The 18,290-nt window shown below is 51.6% G+C and overlaps 1 protein-coding gene across 2 annotated transcripts in view; it reads left to right on the forward strand.

The window, feature by feature from the left end:
• Positions 1-12,793, forward strand: part of AOPEP (aminopeptidase O (putative)) — a 359,340-nt gene extending 346,547 nt beyond the window's left edge. Inside the window, exons 15-17 of one of the 2 annotated variants that reach the window (XR_009564370.2) lie at positions 7,397-7,483; positions 9,222-9,485; positions 12,596-12,793. Coding sequence is in view for 1 of the 2 variants with exons in the window: in XM_030832878.3 (XP_030688738.2) it covers positions 7,397-7,483; positions 9,341-9,481 (228 nt within the window). In the remaining variant the exon portion in view is untranslated. The remainder of the gene's footprint in view (positions 1-7,396; positions 7,484-9,221; positions 9,486-12,595) is intronic. The other variant, XM_030832878.3, reaches the window with a different exon arrangement.
• Positions 12,794-18,290: the final 5,497 nt, after the last annotated feature.

An 18,290-nucleotide genomic window follows, 5' to 3' on the forward strand; every position in this document is an offset into this window, starting at 1 on the left:
AGAGGAGTGCTTCCTGTCATAAATGGGATGGGTGGCATTCTTCAAAGCATTTTACAGCTTCCAACTGTGCATTATAATTTCAAAGTAGCTGAAAAGCATTCTGAGTTTTTTTAAATGGTACGTTTATTCAGAAACATTTATTAAGCAGCTACTTATGTGCCAGGCATTGAGACAGGGCCTGGAGATAGCCTGAAGGCTCCCAGGCCCATGCTCTCACTGAGTTTGCACTTTATTGTTAGTAAAGACATAAACTACTGAATAAGGAGACAGCAGTTTCAAAGAACATTGGGCTGGAGAGGATGTAAGACACAGCTCTGAGAGAGTGACCCATGGGGAAGCGGGTGGAGCTGAGGAATTCTGGGCCCAAGAGGTGAGTTCAGGGATGTGGACATATCAATATCAGGTCATTCCACTAACCTAGGGTGTGCTGGATGAGGTGGGGCCACAGCAGTGCCATCTAGTGTCACAGCAGATGTCCTTGACCTCTGTTGACTTGACCCCTCATAGCCTTCCTGGTAAAAAGCTAAAGGCTATTAACACTCTTTGGGACTTTCTGGGACACAGTTGATAGTTGATTGAAATGGACTTTTCTGGCATCATCAGAGGATTGAAAGACTAATGGAACTGTAGTATATTAATAAGGGGATGCCCTGCAGTTGTTACCACGTTAAAGTATATGGGCCACACTAAGCTAGTAAATCCAACGGCAGCAAATGGAGAATGAGGAAAACACAAAATAATATATCCATGTTGTTTATATGTAAAGCTATCCGTTTATAACTTTTACTATTCAAAAATAAAGCAAGGGAAGCAGCTGTGTGCAGGAGCCACAGGTGCTTTTTCAGGCGTGGCAGTGAGTGTGCACCAAAACAAACCCTGGCTCCAGGCTTGCAGTGACAGAAGCAACCCAGCTGATTTTCTGAGTCCGACCTTGACTGTGTAGTGTGCTTTGTTGACGGCACAGTGGCTAGCAGAACCAAGCTTGGGGTGTGGGCCAGGCTGTTAACGCTGAGCTGGTTCTGTCTAACCCTGAAGCGCGTCTGCTCAGCCTCTGTGACTCCACGTACTCTTCAGGCACAGTGAGGCTTCTGTGAGACCCTGCTTTGCAGACTCCACCTCGAAGGAACCCAGCCCCCCACACCCCCCAACCAAGGGAGTTTAGTGTTTAAGATGTGTTCTACCAGACTGATTTAAACTGCTTGAATAACCCACGTATGTTTTTCTCCCTAATATGTCCTTATATGTACTGGAATTACAGATTACATTTTTATTAAAAGAAGAATTATGTTTAAGGAAAGTCTGAAGACTCCTTTGGAAAATTAGTCCATAAGATAATAAGCAGCTTGTGGGGGAGCATTCTCATGTAAGAATTATTTCTTTGAAGTAGCTTCACGGAGAACACACTAAAATTGAAGACCAAAAAAAAAAAAAAGAAACGAGATAAAAGGTATAAAAAGAGCATTGAGAATTGTAAAGTGTTAATGAACGCAGGGTCTGGGGTGTATAGTGATTTGCAGAGGAAGCGTCTGGTCAGCGAGGGAGATTGGGAGTGACCTGGTGGAGGGGATTATTCTTCTTAAAGTTCGCGTTTCCTCAGGGTTGGGTCCCCTACCCACAAGTGGCGCCTTGCATTCATGCTGGGCTGTAGGCCAAGAGGTGCTCTGTTTCCGAACGAATGCCAGAGCAGGTTTTTCGGCACAGAGGAGTGCAGTCCACGGAGGAAAGCAAAGTCCCCACATTCAAGAACACCCGAGATTTCCTGGCAGAACGGGCAGAAGCTCGCCGGAGCCAGCTGGGGAGGGCCTCCCAGCTCTGTGTTCTCTGGCGTCGTGCTGGTGGATTTGGGGGGTTAGCACATCACTCGGGCAGCCTAAGGCGTGGGCTTCCTTTGCAGATCAAGGGTCAGCAGACTAGAGCTGGCTGGTCCAGCCCACTGCCCTTTTTTTGGTAAATAAAGTTTTATCTGAAGATAGCCACGCTATCTAGGGCTGCTCTTGTGATACAAGGGCAAATGGGGTGAGAAGTCATAAATGCTCACTGTGTATAGCCCTTGACAGAAAAAATTGGCAACCCCTTGTTCTAGAGTTTAATAGGAGTTGGTTCTGGCTGCATTAAAATTCTCAGATTGAAGAGGTTGGGGGGCTGGTCTTTTAGCAGTTTTCCTTTCCTTTTCCAGGAGGGAACAATTAATAAATGAGAGGTACGTGTGGTTATATCACAGAGGTGCCCAGAGGATCGTGGGACTTGTCCCTGAATCTGAGCTGTGGTTTGACCCTACAAGGCAGGTCCCACTTTTCCAGCACTGCTGGAAGTCAGAGAGGCCGGCCAGAAGTCGTTCAGTTCGCCTGGGCCTCTTGGGTAGTGATAACGTTCTTGAAATGGTAGAAGTGCCATGTGCCTGGAGCTGACGCTGGGGCGAGGCTGTCTTTACAGACAGGTTTGGAAAATTCCCAGGCGCCTGGCCCCTGGGTATACTTCCCCGAGGGTGGATGGTAAGTACCAGCTCGCCCAGGCCTCGAGGAGGCCCCTCCCTGAAGGAGGCCCTGCTTCCTCTGCGGGTTCCCGCTGGCGCTGGTGTCTCAGAGTCCTGAGGCTAGGCGCAGGGCGGGCCGGCTCTTCTTCCTCGGCTGTGTTGTCCCATCCTCTCCCTCCCACTTCCCACTCCCTGCCAGTGCCTTCCCTCCTGGACACCCACCTGACAGGCACCTTGCTCCTTCGGTTTTCACCAGTTAACAAACTTTTCCTTGGAGTTGATACTATCAAGTTTTTATAAATTCAAGAAATGGAACTTTTGAAGTGGAAATGAAAGCCAGAAACATGCTACACCTGCTAAGAAGACAAGCACTTACTGTGTGGGAGTCACAATCCTAAGGCTTGCTGCAGCGACCTGGGGCAGTTCCCACAGCAGCCCAGGGGCAGAGGCTCTTCTAGCCCCCGCCCTGGGGAGACAGCTCTGGATCAGGACCCAGTGGGTCATGAAATCAGTTTAGTAGGTTGCCAGCCAGCATGAAGAAAGAAGAACAATAACTATCAGCAGTTGCATATAGTGAGGGAAAGTATTAAAAAAGAAACTTTTGTTTCGATGTGTGTGTGTGTGCGTGCACATACACATGTATACGTGTCATGTGAAAAATATGTTTTGTATACCCAGGACACATGTCTGCTCAGGTCTCCCAGGTGGCTCGGGCCTGTTACCACGGATGCACTCCATCCTCCCGGTGGAGTCCCTGCTGTGGGTCGGGGGTCCCCCATCCTGGAGCAGTTACAGTTACATGAATTATAGGAGGGTTTGAATGTCCTATCACCAAACGTGGGTCTGACATGAATGGGCTTCCGCAGACTTACCCTTCCTTCTTCCTGCCCCCAGTTCTGAGACCCTCCCATGTGCACCCAGCCCCAAAGAACCATTGCATTAGTGGGCACTCCTGGGAGAGCATTGATATTTGTGTGCTCCTCACCCTCTGTTCATGGAGGCTTTGGAAACCTGGAAACTTCTGGAATTCATTTCCAAAGGTGTAAATTAGCACTGCCAATTTAAAACTTACCCGTGCACTGAGGGAACCACCCATATCATTTTTCAGTTCAATGTCCCTTAAGCAGAACACTTTGAAAAGTGTTCGAATTAGTCCAACTAATTCTTGTTGGACCAGAATATAAGAGGTGCACACCTGTGTGTGCACATCTTCATTGTGGCAAGAGTCAGGGACCCACGTTCCCTTTCTTCGTCATCATCATCCCCCCTCATTCCTGTGCCAGGGACTGCTAAATGCTTTGCTTGTGTTACGGAGCCTTCAGCGTGCTGTGGGTGGTGGATGTGCTCCTGTCCTGGCAGGAGGTGGGCCAGACCATCTGCTGTCTGCACTGAAGACTCAGTGAGGAAAAGATGGGCCCGTGCTCCAGAGGCAAGGCTTCCAGTGCCCTGCGACACCACACGCTCTGGGGCGGCTGAAACGAGGGTGCTGCGCTCCAGGTCCTCCGACCCTGCTGTTCGCCACCACGGGCAGCTCTGCCTCTTCCCACTCCTGAAACGTCCCTTTTCTGATTTTCTCGAGATTTCTTACTCTTTTTCTGCCCGCTCCCCCTTCCCTCGCCCTTGCCCCTTACCTGTCTGTGGCGTGACCGCGTTGCTGGAATTCAGGGCTGAGGTTTGCTGGCTCGAGGCTTTCAGGTGATTCCTAGCATGAGTTTGGAATGACTTTATGAATCTGAGTCACCGTTGAAAAAGTCATTACATTTTTTTCTCTCTCTTGAGACATTGCAGAATAATGTGAATATTCAAAGTGTAAGTATTGATTGGTTTTAGCGTAATGTATACACCCGTGAAACGCTGACGCTAAATGAACGGAGTCGAGAGGCCATAGACGCTTGTGGAAGGCCTGCCGGGCCCAGGTGTTCCCACAGATGTATTTATGTGGTGGTGTTTGTTGACTTTTCACCTCACCGAGGAAGTTAAAAGACAAGGTGACCACTACCACCATTAACTAATTAATTAATTAGAGAACAAAGAAGAACAGATCTGCAGAACAAACAGCTTTCTTCTTGGAGACCTGCCTCTGCTTCCGAATTCTCTGGTGCTCCCCAGCACCGGGAACTTCACTTTCCTCCATTATTAACAGAGGAAGGAGCCAGATACAAGTGTGGTGACCTCTGTCAGGAATTTTTTTTTTAAGTTTCTCAGTGATCTGGAGAAAGGTATTCCATCAGTGCCCACCGTGGAAATACTGCCGGGAGAAATTGTGACAAATGTCACTTTGCTGCCAGCTTTTCGGGAAGAGCCCCGTTCCAGGTGTGACAAGTGGCCTTGTGAATTATGGGTCCTGGACCGTTCAGAGGATAAAAGATAAAAATTTTCTTTGTTTCTCAAAGAAATGCGAAGAGAAGTAAAAACCCTGGGCACAAGCAAGAGATAGTTGGGCCTTCGGCCTCACACACCATCTCTGTGATGTCTTTTAAACATCCTGTCATTGAACATTTGAATTATGTTTAATTCTTTTTTAATGAAAAGGCTTGTTGTTTTTTCTGCTCTTTGTGGGGTGGAGAGGGGGGTTGGTCTGTATTTCCTGGATGCCATGTTAGCCTTCAGGGGTCAGAAGACTAGATCTTATTAATTGTGACAACTAACTATTTTTAACAGTAAGAGAAGTGGAAATGCTGACTTCATATTGGTTGTGAAAGAGCCTCTTTCGCTCAGCCCAGCTCCTGGATCTTCTTCCAGTCGTTGTAGTGGGACCGACCCTGCCTTTTGCCCCTCTGTGGACCTTATCCTCCTAGGAAACAGACCCCAATTTATGCTTTGTTATTTCTGTATGTGTAAATAAGATGAAGGAGAGCACAGGGAGAAAAACAATGGGAGGCCAGTAATACCTCCATTCTCAAAATCAGGTCTAAAAAAATACAGTGTCCCCAAGTTTTGGAGCGATAAACAGCGGTCCCTGTCAAAGGCTTGGTGTGATCAGGTTGCAAAATCTAAGTCGTTAGATCACTGTCAGGCTGACAAGAGTTCTCTTATACTTGGCTCTCCTAAAAGCTGGTACAGCTGTCCCCCTATGCGGTGGTGAGAAGTGAGAGCAGGTGGCCCCAGTCCCCTGACTCTCGTGCCGCATGGCGGACATCCCACCGGGCCACACTGACTTGCCGGGGCCTTCTCCTTTCACAGAGCTCGCAAACAAAAAGACACAGCACATCCACTGGTGCGTGGATGGGACTGGTGGTTTCCGTGAGTTGGGACAGAAACGAGAAATGGAGGCATCCAAGGGCCCCATTTGGGTTCTGTCCAGCGCTCAGCCTTTGGTACTCAAACCAAAGCACGAGAGCGGGGATTTGGTTGTTCTGGTAGCTTCTTCTCTGGTTGGTGCAGTATCTGAGCTCTGTTCAATTGTTCTTCTGCTCCAGATATTTTAAGGGCTACCCTTTCCCTTTTATGGTGTTAATTTCTATTGGCTATATAGGAAAGAGAACATTTTGTTGAAGGTAGAAAGATTTCCAAGACCTGTCCAGCCCAACCTGCTTCCCTTTTGCTGTGATGATCCAAGGCTATTAGCTCATGTCCATGTGCCTCTGAAATTCCTTCATGAATGTAAAAAGTGTGTTGGCATCCTTTTCTTAGAAGTTCAAAGGGCCTGGCTGCCTGTAAGCAAAGGGCCCACCACCAGAACCCCCTCATGTCTCAGAGTGCACTGTAGCTTAGGGGAAGGATTCTTTCCAAAAGATTTTTTCTTCATTCCTAATTGTTTGTGTGTAAATGCATTTATGGTGGATTAAAGAAGCGATCCGGCCATCAGTGGGTAACGGTATAATTTACAGGGGCCCCGGCCAGAATGTTGAAATGGCTTACATTCTACTATTGCCACAAATGGATTACTAGAAAGGGTCTCCCTCTTTCAAAGCCAGTAAAAACAAAGAGTGATGGAAGGAGGCTTTTTTATTTTTTAAATGCACATAATCACTTCCATGTATGGCTAGTGTTGAACCAATAATGGAATATAAAATGGTGGACTGCTCACCGGATTTAATTGCGAGGGCTTTAATGCAGTAGAAGACGGCCCAGGACTGAATTCTTAAACCAAATGTAGGTAGCATCTCCACGTAAAGAATGTGTCTGAAGTGCCTGGAGATGGGGGGTGGTGCGAGACTGCCTCTTAACCGCAGACGCAGCCAGTGCTGGGATCCAGCTCCCCTGTTGTCTGTAGGGTTTGGGGGAGGGTTTCCTGGCAAATTCCTGCTTGTAAACCTTGTGTCACGTATCTTTACTAAAGGGCACCCACATTTAGCTTGTCTGTTTTCAGTAGGTCGTGCAGACCTGCAGCACACACTCGTGGGCGTGTGGCAGGATCTGCCTGCGTCAGGGTGGGCTGCTCCCCTTCCTTCCCCTCCGGCAGGCACCCTGAGCTCCTCAGAGGGTGCGCTTTGCCTCTCAGGAATGTGGAGAGCAGTGTCTTCCTCCTTTTACTGTGTTTATTGTTGCAATCACCAGCACTGAACCAAATCGGTTATTGCAGGAAATTAAGTAGTTGTGGTTTATAAAGGAAACCTTCGTTGACAGCATCCTGCAGGGCAGAGCACCAGCCTGGCTGCCTGGGGATGTGTGTTTAATTTCCCAGTTAACGTTTTGCATTTATCTATTATCTGGCAAAATTGTCTTTAAAAACATCAAAATACCTAAGTGAAACATGCATCGTCTTCCCCTAAAGTTGACTGGCAGCCCTCCTCATGAAGGAACCTCATGGTTCCTTCCTTTGTAAAAGAGATGAAATTAAAATGAAATTTAAAAGCGTCAACAACGTTAATATACTTCAGAGACTAACTTTTTCTAACAGGAAAGGCTCTCCATCATTAAACTTGTTAGGCCAAGGAAACCTACCAGTTTTTTGCTTACTGGATCTTCTCCTTTCTTAAGGTTCGCCATCGATGGTGTGAACTTGTTGTTAAGCACAAATACACAGAAGCGTACGGAAACGTGGAGAGGTTCCTTCAGGAGGATCAGGTAAGTTTCAGTTTTCAGCAGATGGGGATTCTTCACATGCTGTTCCCTGACTATGCAGTAGACGTAACACGGGCACCCAAGTTGTCGACATCTCTATTTAAATAACGAATATTTAAACATTTTTCAAGGATTTTAAAGAGTTGTTAGGTGCTTACCTACCAGACTTTTGAGCTGATTTTTTTCCTCTGTCTTTGTATCCCATTGAATCATGTCCCTTAGAAGCTCCCTTGGTTTGACGTAACTGTGGCCCACTGCCGTTACCAAATGAAGCATGGGCAGACCTCGTGAGCTTTCTTCATCTTTGAACCTCAGATTCATTTGGTCAAGGTTGTGGCTTAGTGATGCCATGGTGTGTACCTGTGCCTTCAGTGGGCCTCACTTAAAGTATGTATGAAGATTAGACTGGGAGAGCCCCAGCTGGCTGGGACAGTCTGGTCTGTATCTGCACGTGCCACACCAAGTGGAACCCTGTGCTGAGATTCCTTCCCGTGAGAACTTTCCTCACTGTTCACCAGGGAAAGCGATCACCTTGCAAGGAGCCCACAGGAAGCACGTGCGTGCACGAACCCGTTGGAAGACGTTTTCCTTGCCGCCTCTGCTGGGCCGCAGCCTATGGGGGTCAGCACCCCGCCACACCATGTCCCCCAGCGTGGCTGTCCATGGTGGTGCATGTGCCGTGGCTTCTGTCAGCTGCGGGAAGTTGGCTGCAGCTCGTTCCTCTTGGCGTGACCAGTGCATGCCTCTGAGTGAGCGTTGTGCCGGGCGCTGTGGGCTGACAGCGTGGAGCCATGTTTCGGTTGGGGTAGGGGCAACAAAGGGACTTTTGAGAGGGCCTGAGTACAGGGGGCAGCCAGCAAGTGAGGGCTCGTTATTCCCGCAAAGAAAAATACACGACTTTGTACCAGAAGAAATGTCACATTTGCACAGTGAAGCGAGAGGTGTTTGGAAACAGAGAGGGGAGTATAAGGACAAAATGTAAGAGCAACTTAAGGCCTGTTCTGAAAACCAAAATTAACTGCAGTATATTTGGAACCATGATCTTTGCCAAATAAGGATTACCATCAGCTTTTTCGGGAAAGAATTTTTGAACCCGTAACCACCGAGTTTTCATTTTTGCGCTGTCTTTGAGATCCTTCTTTTAATTTGCTCCAGGAGAACGTAATCTGTAGCATAACTAAGCTTAGAACAAGAGAGAAGGCGGAACCAAGTGGATCTTTTGGTTTTCCAGAACATAACTGGCTGTTTTTAAAACTGTAGGAAAAATGCAGATGTGAGTCATTGTTCTCGAAACAGAAGAGCCAGTGTTTGCCGCGGTCGTGGGGCCCATTGAAGGGAGCTGGCAGGCTGGGCTGGAGCAGCAGGCATCTTCCAGGGCGGCCCGATGGCTCTCCCCACCCATGGTGCCATGTGACGGGGTGGTCTTCGTTCCCCAGCTGTGCTAGGCACACACTTTCCTAGGAAGATGGCCTGTGTCTGTGTGACATACACACGGCGCCTCGGGTGCTCCTTTCAGCTGCGGGGGTTTCCACGGGGGTCAGTCACCATGGGAACCTCCCTGTCCTCGTCAGCCATCACTAGAGAAATGCTCGCAGTGTCGTCAGTTCAACCACCAGGGTCTGTTGACGGAACTGATAGCCAAGAATTCCTTGGGGGTTGCAGCGAGAAGAACAAGAAAGAGATGGGGATTGAAAACTGCAGGTTCCTGAAGTACAGCTATTCAGCCGTCTGTCTTTTCTAGGGTCTTTGTAACTTCCAGACCAGCAAGTCCGTGCGGAACAAGCACAGACTGTGCACTCGAGCGCGTGGGGACACACGATTGCCTTTTCTTCAGCTCTCTGGCCTCTGTGCCTTCCGCAGGCCATGGGCATCTACCTCTACGGGGAGCTGATGGTGAGTGAGGATGCCCGGCAGCAGCGTCTCGCCCGCAGGTGCTTCGAGCTGAGCAAGGAGCAGATGGACAGATCCTCAGCAGAGGTGGTGGCCGAGATGTTATATTAAAGAGGTGATTCTCTCTCTTTCCTTTCTCGTTGCTCGGCTCTGAGATTCCTCTTAGGAGCTGAGTAAGCTAGTAAGCCGGGTGGTGAGCTGAGGGCAGCTTCCCTTAGGGTGCAGGGGCACCTCGTCTGGCCGAGCGGCCACTGGAAAGCCCGTGCCACCCACCCCGGCGGAACATTCTTCCTCGGCGCCGTTTTGGCCACTTCCGGTTTTGTTATTTGTGGGGAGGGAATTCGCAGGAGAACGTCCTGAGCTGGTTAGAAGGTGCGCTGGAGAGCCTCGTGTAACCGTGAGCCGCGTCTTCAAGGGGAAGGCTGGCGCGGGGGTGTGTGGTGGGTTCCCCACACCTTGAGCTGTGAGCAGCCGTGTGAGAACTTGCAGTCCCTCGGGCTGTCCCCGCCTGGTGGGCGAGGCTGGCAGGTCCTTCCTCCCCAGTGTCCTGAATTTCTCCACATTGCGTGTCTGCTGGCAGGCGGGCAGGTTACCTCGAGTGGGAGTCCTAAGTATTTAAACTGCTTCCTCTCTTAAATGTGCTTGGCACTGACCTGTTACGTTCACGTTTTAGCAGTTTTTAACTGTGGATTTCTGTATTCTAAAAGTGATTTAGCAATGGTACATAAAGGTTTGTAAGTAGAACTGTGGGATTATAAGTGGGTTTTTTTGGTCTAACGTCATTTCTCTGACTCTCTGGTTTGCTTTAAGGTTTTACATGATATTATAGGGTATGTCTAATTTTGTGTTTTTTAAAAACAGCATCAAATTTCAAGCATTTTTCATGTCATATAGCTTCTCTATAATTTTAATGGATATTTAAGATTTTATGTTGATATTCTTAACCTATTGTGGGATATTTAGTTTGCTTCTAATGTTTTGCTCTTATAAAAAACCATTTCTGTCTAATATGTTTAACTGTCTTAGTTATCTGAAAGAACTCTAATACTGAAGAGAGAAAGGTTTTCTAAAGTCCGGTTCTGTTCTTCCAGAAGAGTCAAGGAGCCATGTTGGCCAGGAGAGGAAATGGTGGGAATAATTGCCACGATTGTATATCTCGTAGCAGAGCAGCTATGTGCAGGCTTCCCCAGAGCTCCCCTGTGGCAGCTTCAGAGCCTGTTCAACGACGGGCCAGTTTAAAACACAGAACAGTTACACAGTCAGGTGTTGCCAGCCTCATATAGTAATCAGGATAAATCGTATTTCTCTTCAGATTTTTAATTTCACGGGGAGTTTGTGTTTCTTGAAGTGTGTGAAACTGCAGTGGTGCAGACTATGCCTTTGATGTTGTTCCCTGGGTTCCAGATTGTGGAGAAACCACCGCGGGCTACACGGCTTTGGCAGTTCTTCATTGTGATGTTTTTGCCCCAAGCAGGCAAAGGAGTAGTCCCGGTCACAAGCCTGCTCTTTTCTCACCGCCCCTCTGTCCCTGCCCTTCTGGATGAACACAGGGTCATGTGCACACCCTTTCCCCCTGCTACCCCAGAACAGCTGGTCAGTGCATTTTTCATTTCATCTTCCAGAGCTGCACTGGCATGTGTATGGTCATCTGTGAGTCCTTTGATTTTAAAAAATTGTACCCCTAGGACGCCCAGTAAATGAATAGTGAACAGAAATAAAACCCGTTTGGTAGTGTAGCAGGCCTGGAGGTGGTGCTGTCACCTTGTGCCCGAGGAAGCTGGTGCGTGCGGTGTGGGCAGCCCTGCGGCGCTGCCCCCAAGTGCTCTGGCTGCTTGGGTTCCTGGCATGCTGATTTGTGACTTAAGATTAAAATCACATTGCCAGGGATTACCACGCAACCACGACCCTGACTGCTCCTCCAGAAGCCGTAGTTACTCTCTCTCTGCAGTTCGGGGAACAGATACATCTCATAGCTCCTCTCTGGAAACAGAAGAAGCCAACAGCCTTGGAAGATGCTCTTCAGCCCTTTCATTATGCCCAGCCGACGACCTCTCTGACGAGGTGCAGAGCTTAGCTGATTGGTGAACAGTGACTGGTTTCCGCTTTGTTCACAGTGGCTAAGTTCTGCACCTGAAGAGAAGGTGAGATGGGGACAGTTAAGTTGGACCTGCCGGGGCAGAGGCCGCTGCTGAGCGGTCAGCTCGGGGACCGAGCACGATTCTGGAGGACGAGAGCCTGCCTGGCCCCAGCGAGGATGCACTTTGTCTTGTTACGAATGCAAGGAACATACCAAAAGTCTACGGAAATATAAATCCGCTAATTAGACACCGGTGTCTGAAAGTTCAAATGTATTGAAAGCTGCACAATTATTCTTTTAAAAATCTAAAACCCAGTGAACCACGAAAGTCGAGTAAGCCCACGTCAGCAGTCGATGGCGTGTGAGTAGAGCTGGGTACTTTCAGAGGAGACTGCCTGTTGTGATTTCCGAGCACGGTGAACTCTCTCTTGTATTTGCAGTCCAGGTTTCTGTGTCTCCTGCAGCTGCCCGCGGGACGAGGCCGAGCGAGCTCCCAGCTGAGGCACTGCTTCTCCGGGCTGTCAATTGGACCCGCCCTCCGGTGCCTACTGAGCTGATATCAGTTCTCATTTTACACACTGGCTCAGTTCAGCAGGAACAGGAGTCGAGCCCTAGAGCAAAGCCTTCCTGTCTGTGAGTGCCCGGCGGCTCGGGAGCTGGGGCTGCAGCCGCACGAAGACAGGCCCGAGCGTCCGCAGCAGAGCTGACCGGCGGCGGAGGCCCCTGCGTATGTGCCCTGTGTGTGGGTGTTGCTAGAGCTCTGCTGACATGACAGGAACGAACTTCCACCCATTGGCGCCACGCCTGCCATGCAGGCAGTGCATACCTCTCTGTCACGGTGTAGGACGGCCCGAAAGCAGTCGGAGTGAGTGCGGGGCTGAAACAGGCTGCCTTTCTAGTATCTGTCCTGTGAACGGAGCCCAAGTTATAGCCGCCGGCTTTCACAGCCCCGTGTGAGCAAAGCGAGTGGCACATGGTGCAGCTGTAAAGCCCCTCTCGGGGCTGTGAGATGTGCCCTGGCCTCCTCCTGTCCTCCGCTCACGGCCCTCTCTCCAGGGCCGAGAGCAAAGGCACACACAAAGGTACTCGTTTACAAGAATTCCTCCGTTGTGACTGGGCAGTAAATTTTATTGCTGTTTCCTTTGCAGGAAAGATCACAGCGAGATTCTTTTTCATGCATCTACTCGTAGCCCTGGTGGGACCAGGATCACATTGACCCTGGACATCAAAGGAAGGATTATGGGGCTGCTAAAGCCATCAGCCGGCAGCAGTGTGCACACTGGGGCGACCTTCCCAGAGGCCGTGGCCCTCACAGTGGAGCCCGTGTCAGAGGCACATCCTTGTAAACGGTCTCCACGGGGCTGTGTGATGCCTCTGTGCCCACCCTGGCTGTGCCACCTCAAGATCCTGAATCTGAATTGAGTCTCCCCTGTGAGTTCAATGCAGTTTTCACACAAAGATGGAAGATACCTGAGGCCCGTCGGAAGACCTGCTGAACCTCCTCCATCCGTCCCTCAGCATGTGGATGTTTGTTTCTGTGCTTCCAGAAGGTCAGGGTTTCTGCGTACTGGGACCACCTCTGCGGGATTACTTTGATTGATAGGTCCCGTATTTAGATTTTCCAAAATTTTAGTACCTTTTGGTAGAAGTACAGGATAACACTCGAAGATGTATTAATAATAAAATGTAATGGATTCGTTTTTTTTTTTCCCTTCCTGTTTGCTTCCTAATTTAATACTGTTTTTGAAAAGGAAAAAAAAAAAAAACGTGGAAGAAGAGGGTAGTCTCCTCCTCCTGGTGTCATTCTTCTCTCACCTTACTGGTTTTCTCTGTAGTTTTCAAGGTGGTGCTGCTGTTCCTGGGAGGACAGTGGGGCCCCCTGCTCCTGATGGAGGTACCATCGGGCACCCTGGGGTCTGTGGTGATGTTGCCTCTTTTCCCACAAATGTTTGAAGTTAAAAAACAAAAAAAAGCTTCTCAGGACTGTCCAAAGGGAAGGACGGCTTTAAAACGCTCCAGAAGCCACAGTGGTTGGTGCAGTCACGTGATGGCGTGAGGCTGAGCGGAGCGGGAGGGAACTGACCCGCCTGCAGGGGCTGCGCTCGCGGGGCCGCGGACCCGCCGGTGGGGGGACGTGCGGCTCCACACAGCCCTTCCTTAGGAGCTCCTGACCTTCAGAGTTACTTAACAGTGACCGTCATTCCGGAAGGGTTCCTACGGGTTGGTTCTTTGCTGTTACATGTGCTCTGCCTATGGTTGTATGTGCTTTTGTTCACCACGTTGGTGGAAGAATAAACATTCGGTTTTTAAATATGAAGAAATGTCAGGACGCTGTTCTCTGTGAAGACTTCGAATAAATGACTCTTTCTCCCTGTGGTCGGTGTGAGTCTGGTCCTTTGTGCGGCGGAGCAGGAAGCCCGGGCACAGCCTGCTGCTCTGTGCACCACAGGGGCTGCGGGTGACCAACCAGCCTGGTGGTTTGCTTTGGTCTTGTTTTTCCGAAAAGTTAAAGCCACGCTTTGTCATCTTTAGAAACTGCTGAGGCCAAGGTGAGTGGCCGCATGAGTGGCTTCGCGCTAAGATGGCTGGTCCCCTAGCCCTGTGGCCGGGGGTCCCGCGCTGGCTCCGAGCTCGGGTCCGGCCCGCAGGCGGCCGGTCCTGGAGGGGCCGTCGGGACCCGAGCGCCGCCTCGCCGGCTGTGGGTAGCTTGCCTTTCCGTCTGTAGGCTGGTGCTCTTGCGGGAGGGGCTGTGCCTGTGGTGAGGGAGGGGCGAGCGGCCTCCCTCCAGCTTCACCCCGCACCCGCTCCGTTCAGGCTCCGGGACTCCTGGGGCGGGTTCTCCGAGCTGGCCCTCCGTACCTCCCGCTAGGGCTGCGGAGGGCGTGCTGTGGAGGAGCCTGAGGCCAGGGCCTGGCAGGCACTGCCGGGTTCCAGAGTGGCCACCAGTCAGTCAGAAGACAGGTGTGTAAAGCTAGCACTCTGCATTCTTACACGATTCATTTGTTTTGAAAAAAGTTTCATGTGGGTGATGGGCAGGTTCCCCAGGGCACGTCATGGAACTTAGGCTGCTTTATCAGCACGACGCGGGCACCTCCTGAGGGATGCCTCAGTCCAGGCGGGAGTGTTTGCCGAGGGGCCAGGAGCCCCGGGGACAGAGGCTGGCTGTCTCGGAGAGGCAAGGGTGCGGGAGCCTGCCCTCCCCAAGTTCCCCCTGTGGGTCAGGCCTGCACAGTGCTATCCCCAAGGTCATATACTAAGCGACAGGCGGGATTTCAGTGTGTCCACCTGGCTCGGGATTCTCCTCCCCCGAGTCCCTTTCAGGGTGTAGACTGTCTCTTCGGTGATAAACTTCTCAGGGATTCCTGGCCTTGTCCTTCAGCCAGAAGAGACTTGAGACACCTGCGCTCCTCACCCAGTTTGCTGTGAGGGGGCCTGGCTGGGGCCCAGGGAGCACATCAACTTGAATCTGGAACAGTTACGTCCCCACGGGGAAGTCTGGCACTCACTTTCTCAGGGGCACAACTTCTGATCTTTGCTGCCCCAGGAAGTATACCTTTCCAGCCTGTGTTCCCCCCGTCACGTTCCCAGGGTGAGCGGACGGGACGGCATGAGCTCTGCCCTCCAGGCCGAGTAGAGGAGATGAGCCGACAGGAGCCAGTCTGGTCACGAACCAGGTGAAGCCTCCATCCGGAGGGGGGACCAGAGCACAGGAGGCGCCCAGCGTGAGCTTCCGTCGGTGCCCTGGTCTGGTGGAAGCGAGGAGGCCCCAGCCCGTGCCTCTTCTGCCGTTGCGTCCGTCGGGCTCCGGACCGCCAGCGGCATTCGTGGCCAGCAGGGGCCAGTCGTGGGAGAGGACGGCTTGCTCTTTCAGCGCCATGGTCGGTCCAGAGCTGTTGGTGGGGTAACTCGGCCTGGTTCGCGGGCTTGTGAAACCCGGGTGAGAAGAGGAGATCTTGTTCCCTGAGCGAGTTAAGGGGTTAATTGCCAAGCGACTGTCCTCTCCCTGGAGAACAAAGGACTCCACAAATGGAGATGCTCCCCTACCCGTCCCCACGTGCCTGGCTGTCGGGACCCGAGGTCGGGGAGGAGATGGGAAAGAAGTCAAGAGAAGGGGTTCAGGTCTCTCTCTTGGCCTCTCTTTTAGGATTAAAGGGTTTCAGGCACTTAGCTTTATTGGAATTTCACGTCAAAACATCGAAATTACAGTCTCCATCCCAAACGAGGTACAGAGATGTCGTGTTAGGCAGAACCCAGTGCCCCAGTGGCAGCAACCAGAAATAGCAAACCTCATCCCTAACGTTAACCCATCGCTTTCAAATGAAGACCTCTGAAAGGTTTCAGGCAGGTATTTCCAGTGCATTCTGGGTTTCCTGCAACTGGCCTGACCGCACGGACACTCAGCAGAGCCCCAGGCAGTGCCGTGGAGGCGGCTAGGCTGCCGTGCAGGGCGGTCTGCTCGCAAAGGGTTGCCTCGGCCACAGCCGGCCTCACCAAAGGCAGCTGGAAAGCAGAAGCTGAGTGACTCATCAAGGGCTGGTTGTTTCAGAGCGTGATGCTCTTGGCCAGCCACCTCCTCATTCTATGGATGGAGCCGGCTGGATGGGAGGGTGAGGCGTGGGAGAAGGAGTCTGCCCAGAACTTCTGCACGGCCGACCTGCCCTGCAAGTAAGCACAGTGTCCCACCATCTCCTGCCAAACAGAACTCGGGGTGTCCCAAGCCTGTGGCCTCCCTGGGGCGGCAGGCCGGCCACACCCCATTCCTGAGAAGTCAGCGAGGGAGATGCTCCCCCGGCACTTGGCCACCAGGTTACAAGTGCCAGCAGGTGACAGGGCTTTGCTAGATGATTCTTTACAGCATCCCTTCCCCAGGGCACCTTGGACTGGACCACCTCAGGGTGCAGAGAGAGGGTGGGGAGCCCTCTGTGCAGGGCCCAGCCACGGCAAAGACTCTATACAAGGTGCCGGGACAGCGGTGAGCCCAGGCCTAGACCTCCCGGAGCTGCCTCTGTCCAAGGAGGGCTGGAGCACTGGGGGTCTAAAGCCCAAGGGACCTGGGCGTTTAAAGGGCTGCGTGGACCTCCCAGGGCGGTGCCCAGAGGCCAAGCTCAGTGAGAGCTCTTAACCCCCCAGGCCACTGTCCCCCTCGCCCTCCCTGGCTAGGCCCTGGGGGTTTACAAGGTGGAAGGGAGGAGAAGCTGGTTGGGGCCATTCACGGGCAAGGTTTTATAGATCTTTTCCCATCCTTTGGTGCTGTCTGGGAGATTGATTGGCTAATGAGGTATTTCTGTTCCAGTCTGATGACTAGAGAGGGTGTGAGAAAAAAAGAGGGAGGAGGCTGTCAGCCAAGCCTGGGGGTGGAAGGAAGTTACCATAAAACTACAAACGTTCCCAGTGGTTCCCAGGACTAGCACAGTCTGCTGAGAGAGCCTCCTGCCTGGATGGTGGGTGGGCATCCGGGCACCCTGGCATCGGAGCATCAGAGCAGAGGCAGACCCGGCCCTGGTGGGAAGGCCAGCCAGAGGAGCCCGCTCTTGGGGGCTGGGCCTGAGAAAGGGGGCTGGTGATGGTACCAGAACCCCGCGCTGGTCTGCATGTGCGTGTCTGGGAATGCGAGTGAGTGCAGAAATGCAGATAAAGGCCTCTCTGACCACACGTTTGCCCTGGTCCAGACACAGCTCCCATAAAACCAATCGGCCCTGCCAAGTGTCGTTTGAGATGAAACGAGTTCAGGGATTTGGCTTCTCAGCCCCAAGGACCGAAATGGGACGAACTGCTCCAGGGACCTGTCCGCGGCCTCCTGTGTCACCCGCCTAGGCCCCCAGCCTTTTCTGGCTGCTCACCACCGCCCGGGTGGCTGAGGGGGGCCGGCTGGGGCTCCCTCGCAGGATGCCCACCTGGGGGGGCAGAGCTCTGCCCCGCCGGGGAGCCTTGCGCCTGCTTCCCAAACAGCTCCTCTGTGGCTTTGTCTGGGAAGCAGAGGGGACTGGGCACACGTTGCGGATTCTGTTTTCTTAAACCTTCTTCGTGCTCTTTCTGCCTGTAATTTCCTCCAGCTCCGGCCTTTGGGGATGGTTCCACCACTGAAAACCTGGCCCAGAAGGTGTTCTTACCTGTGGGGTGGAGGAGGTGCTGAAACTGCCTGCCGTTTGGGCCCTATCTACACTGCCTCTAGTCCCAAGTTCGGAAAGTTCATTTCCACTCTAATAGGCTGTCCTTGTCACATGAGGTCTGGCAGGACAGGCCTCGGAAGCAGAAACGTGTGTCCTAAGACTGGTGAGGACGTTCTTGGTAAGATTAGAAAGGCAGGAGTGATGCCTCCGGTTTTCACGTTCTGACTGCAAGATTTAAGTCTCCCAGGACTTTGACATCAGTTACGTCTAAGGAGGGAGGCTCAAGACAATGTGAATTATGGGGATAAATCAGCGATTAGATAGGAGCCAATTTTAGAGTTTGCCGATGAGACAGTACAGGTACAATGGTGCCCTTATGTTGGGTTGTAAAGAAAAGACGTAAGGGAAAGGAATTGTAGCTTTATGATTTTATCTGCTTTAATAAATTAAATGATAACGTTGAGGGAGAGAGAACTGCAGACATTGTGGCTTCAGCGCAGCTGGGGGTGGAGAAGGCGTTTTGTAGAGCGAGAGAGTGATTATTAGTGATGGCAGAAGCTGGGCAGATGGACAGATTGACATCAGGGGAGTTGGGTCGTGGCGCACAGACTGCCCCAACTGGGGGGACCAAAGCCCCGGTCCTCAGGCCACCCTCCCTCTAGGTCGGGGTACCTCTTCTTTTTCTAGAAAACTCTCTGTCCAATACTAGAACATAAGTCCTATAAATAGGCTG

This window comes from Globicephala melas, chromosome 6 (assembly GCF_963455315.2).
Source record: "Globicephala melas chromosome 6, mGloMel1.2, whole genome shotgun sequence".
Lineage (NCBI taxonomy): Eukaryota > Metazoa > Chordata > Mammalia > Artiodactyla > Delphinidae > Globicephala > Globicephala melas.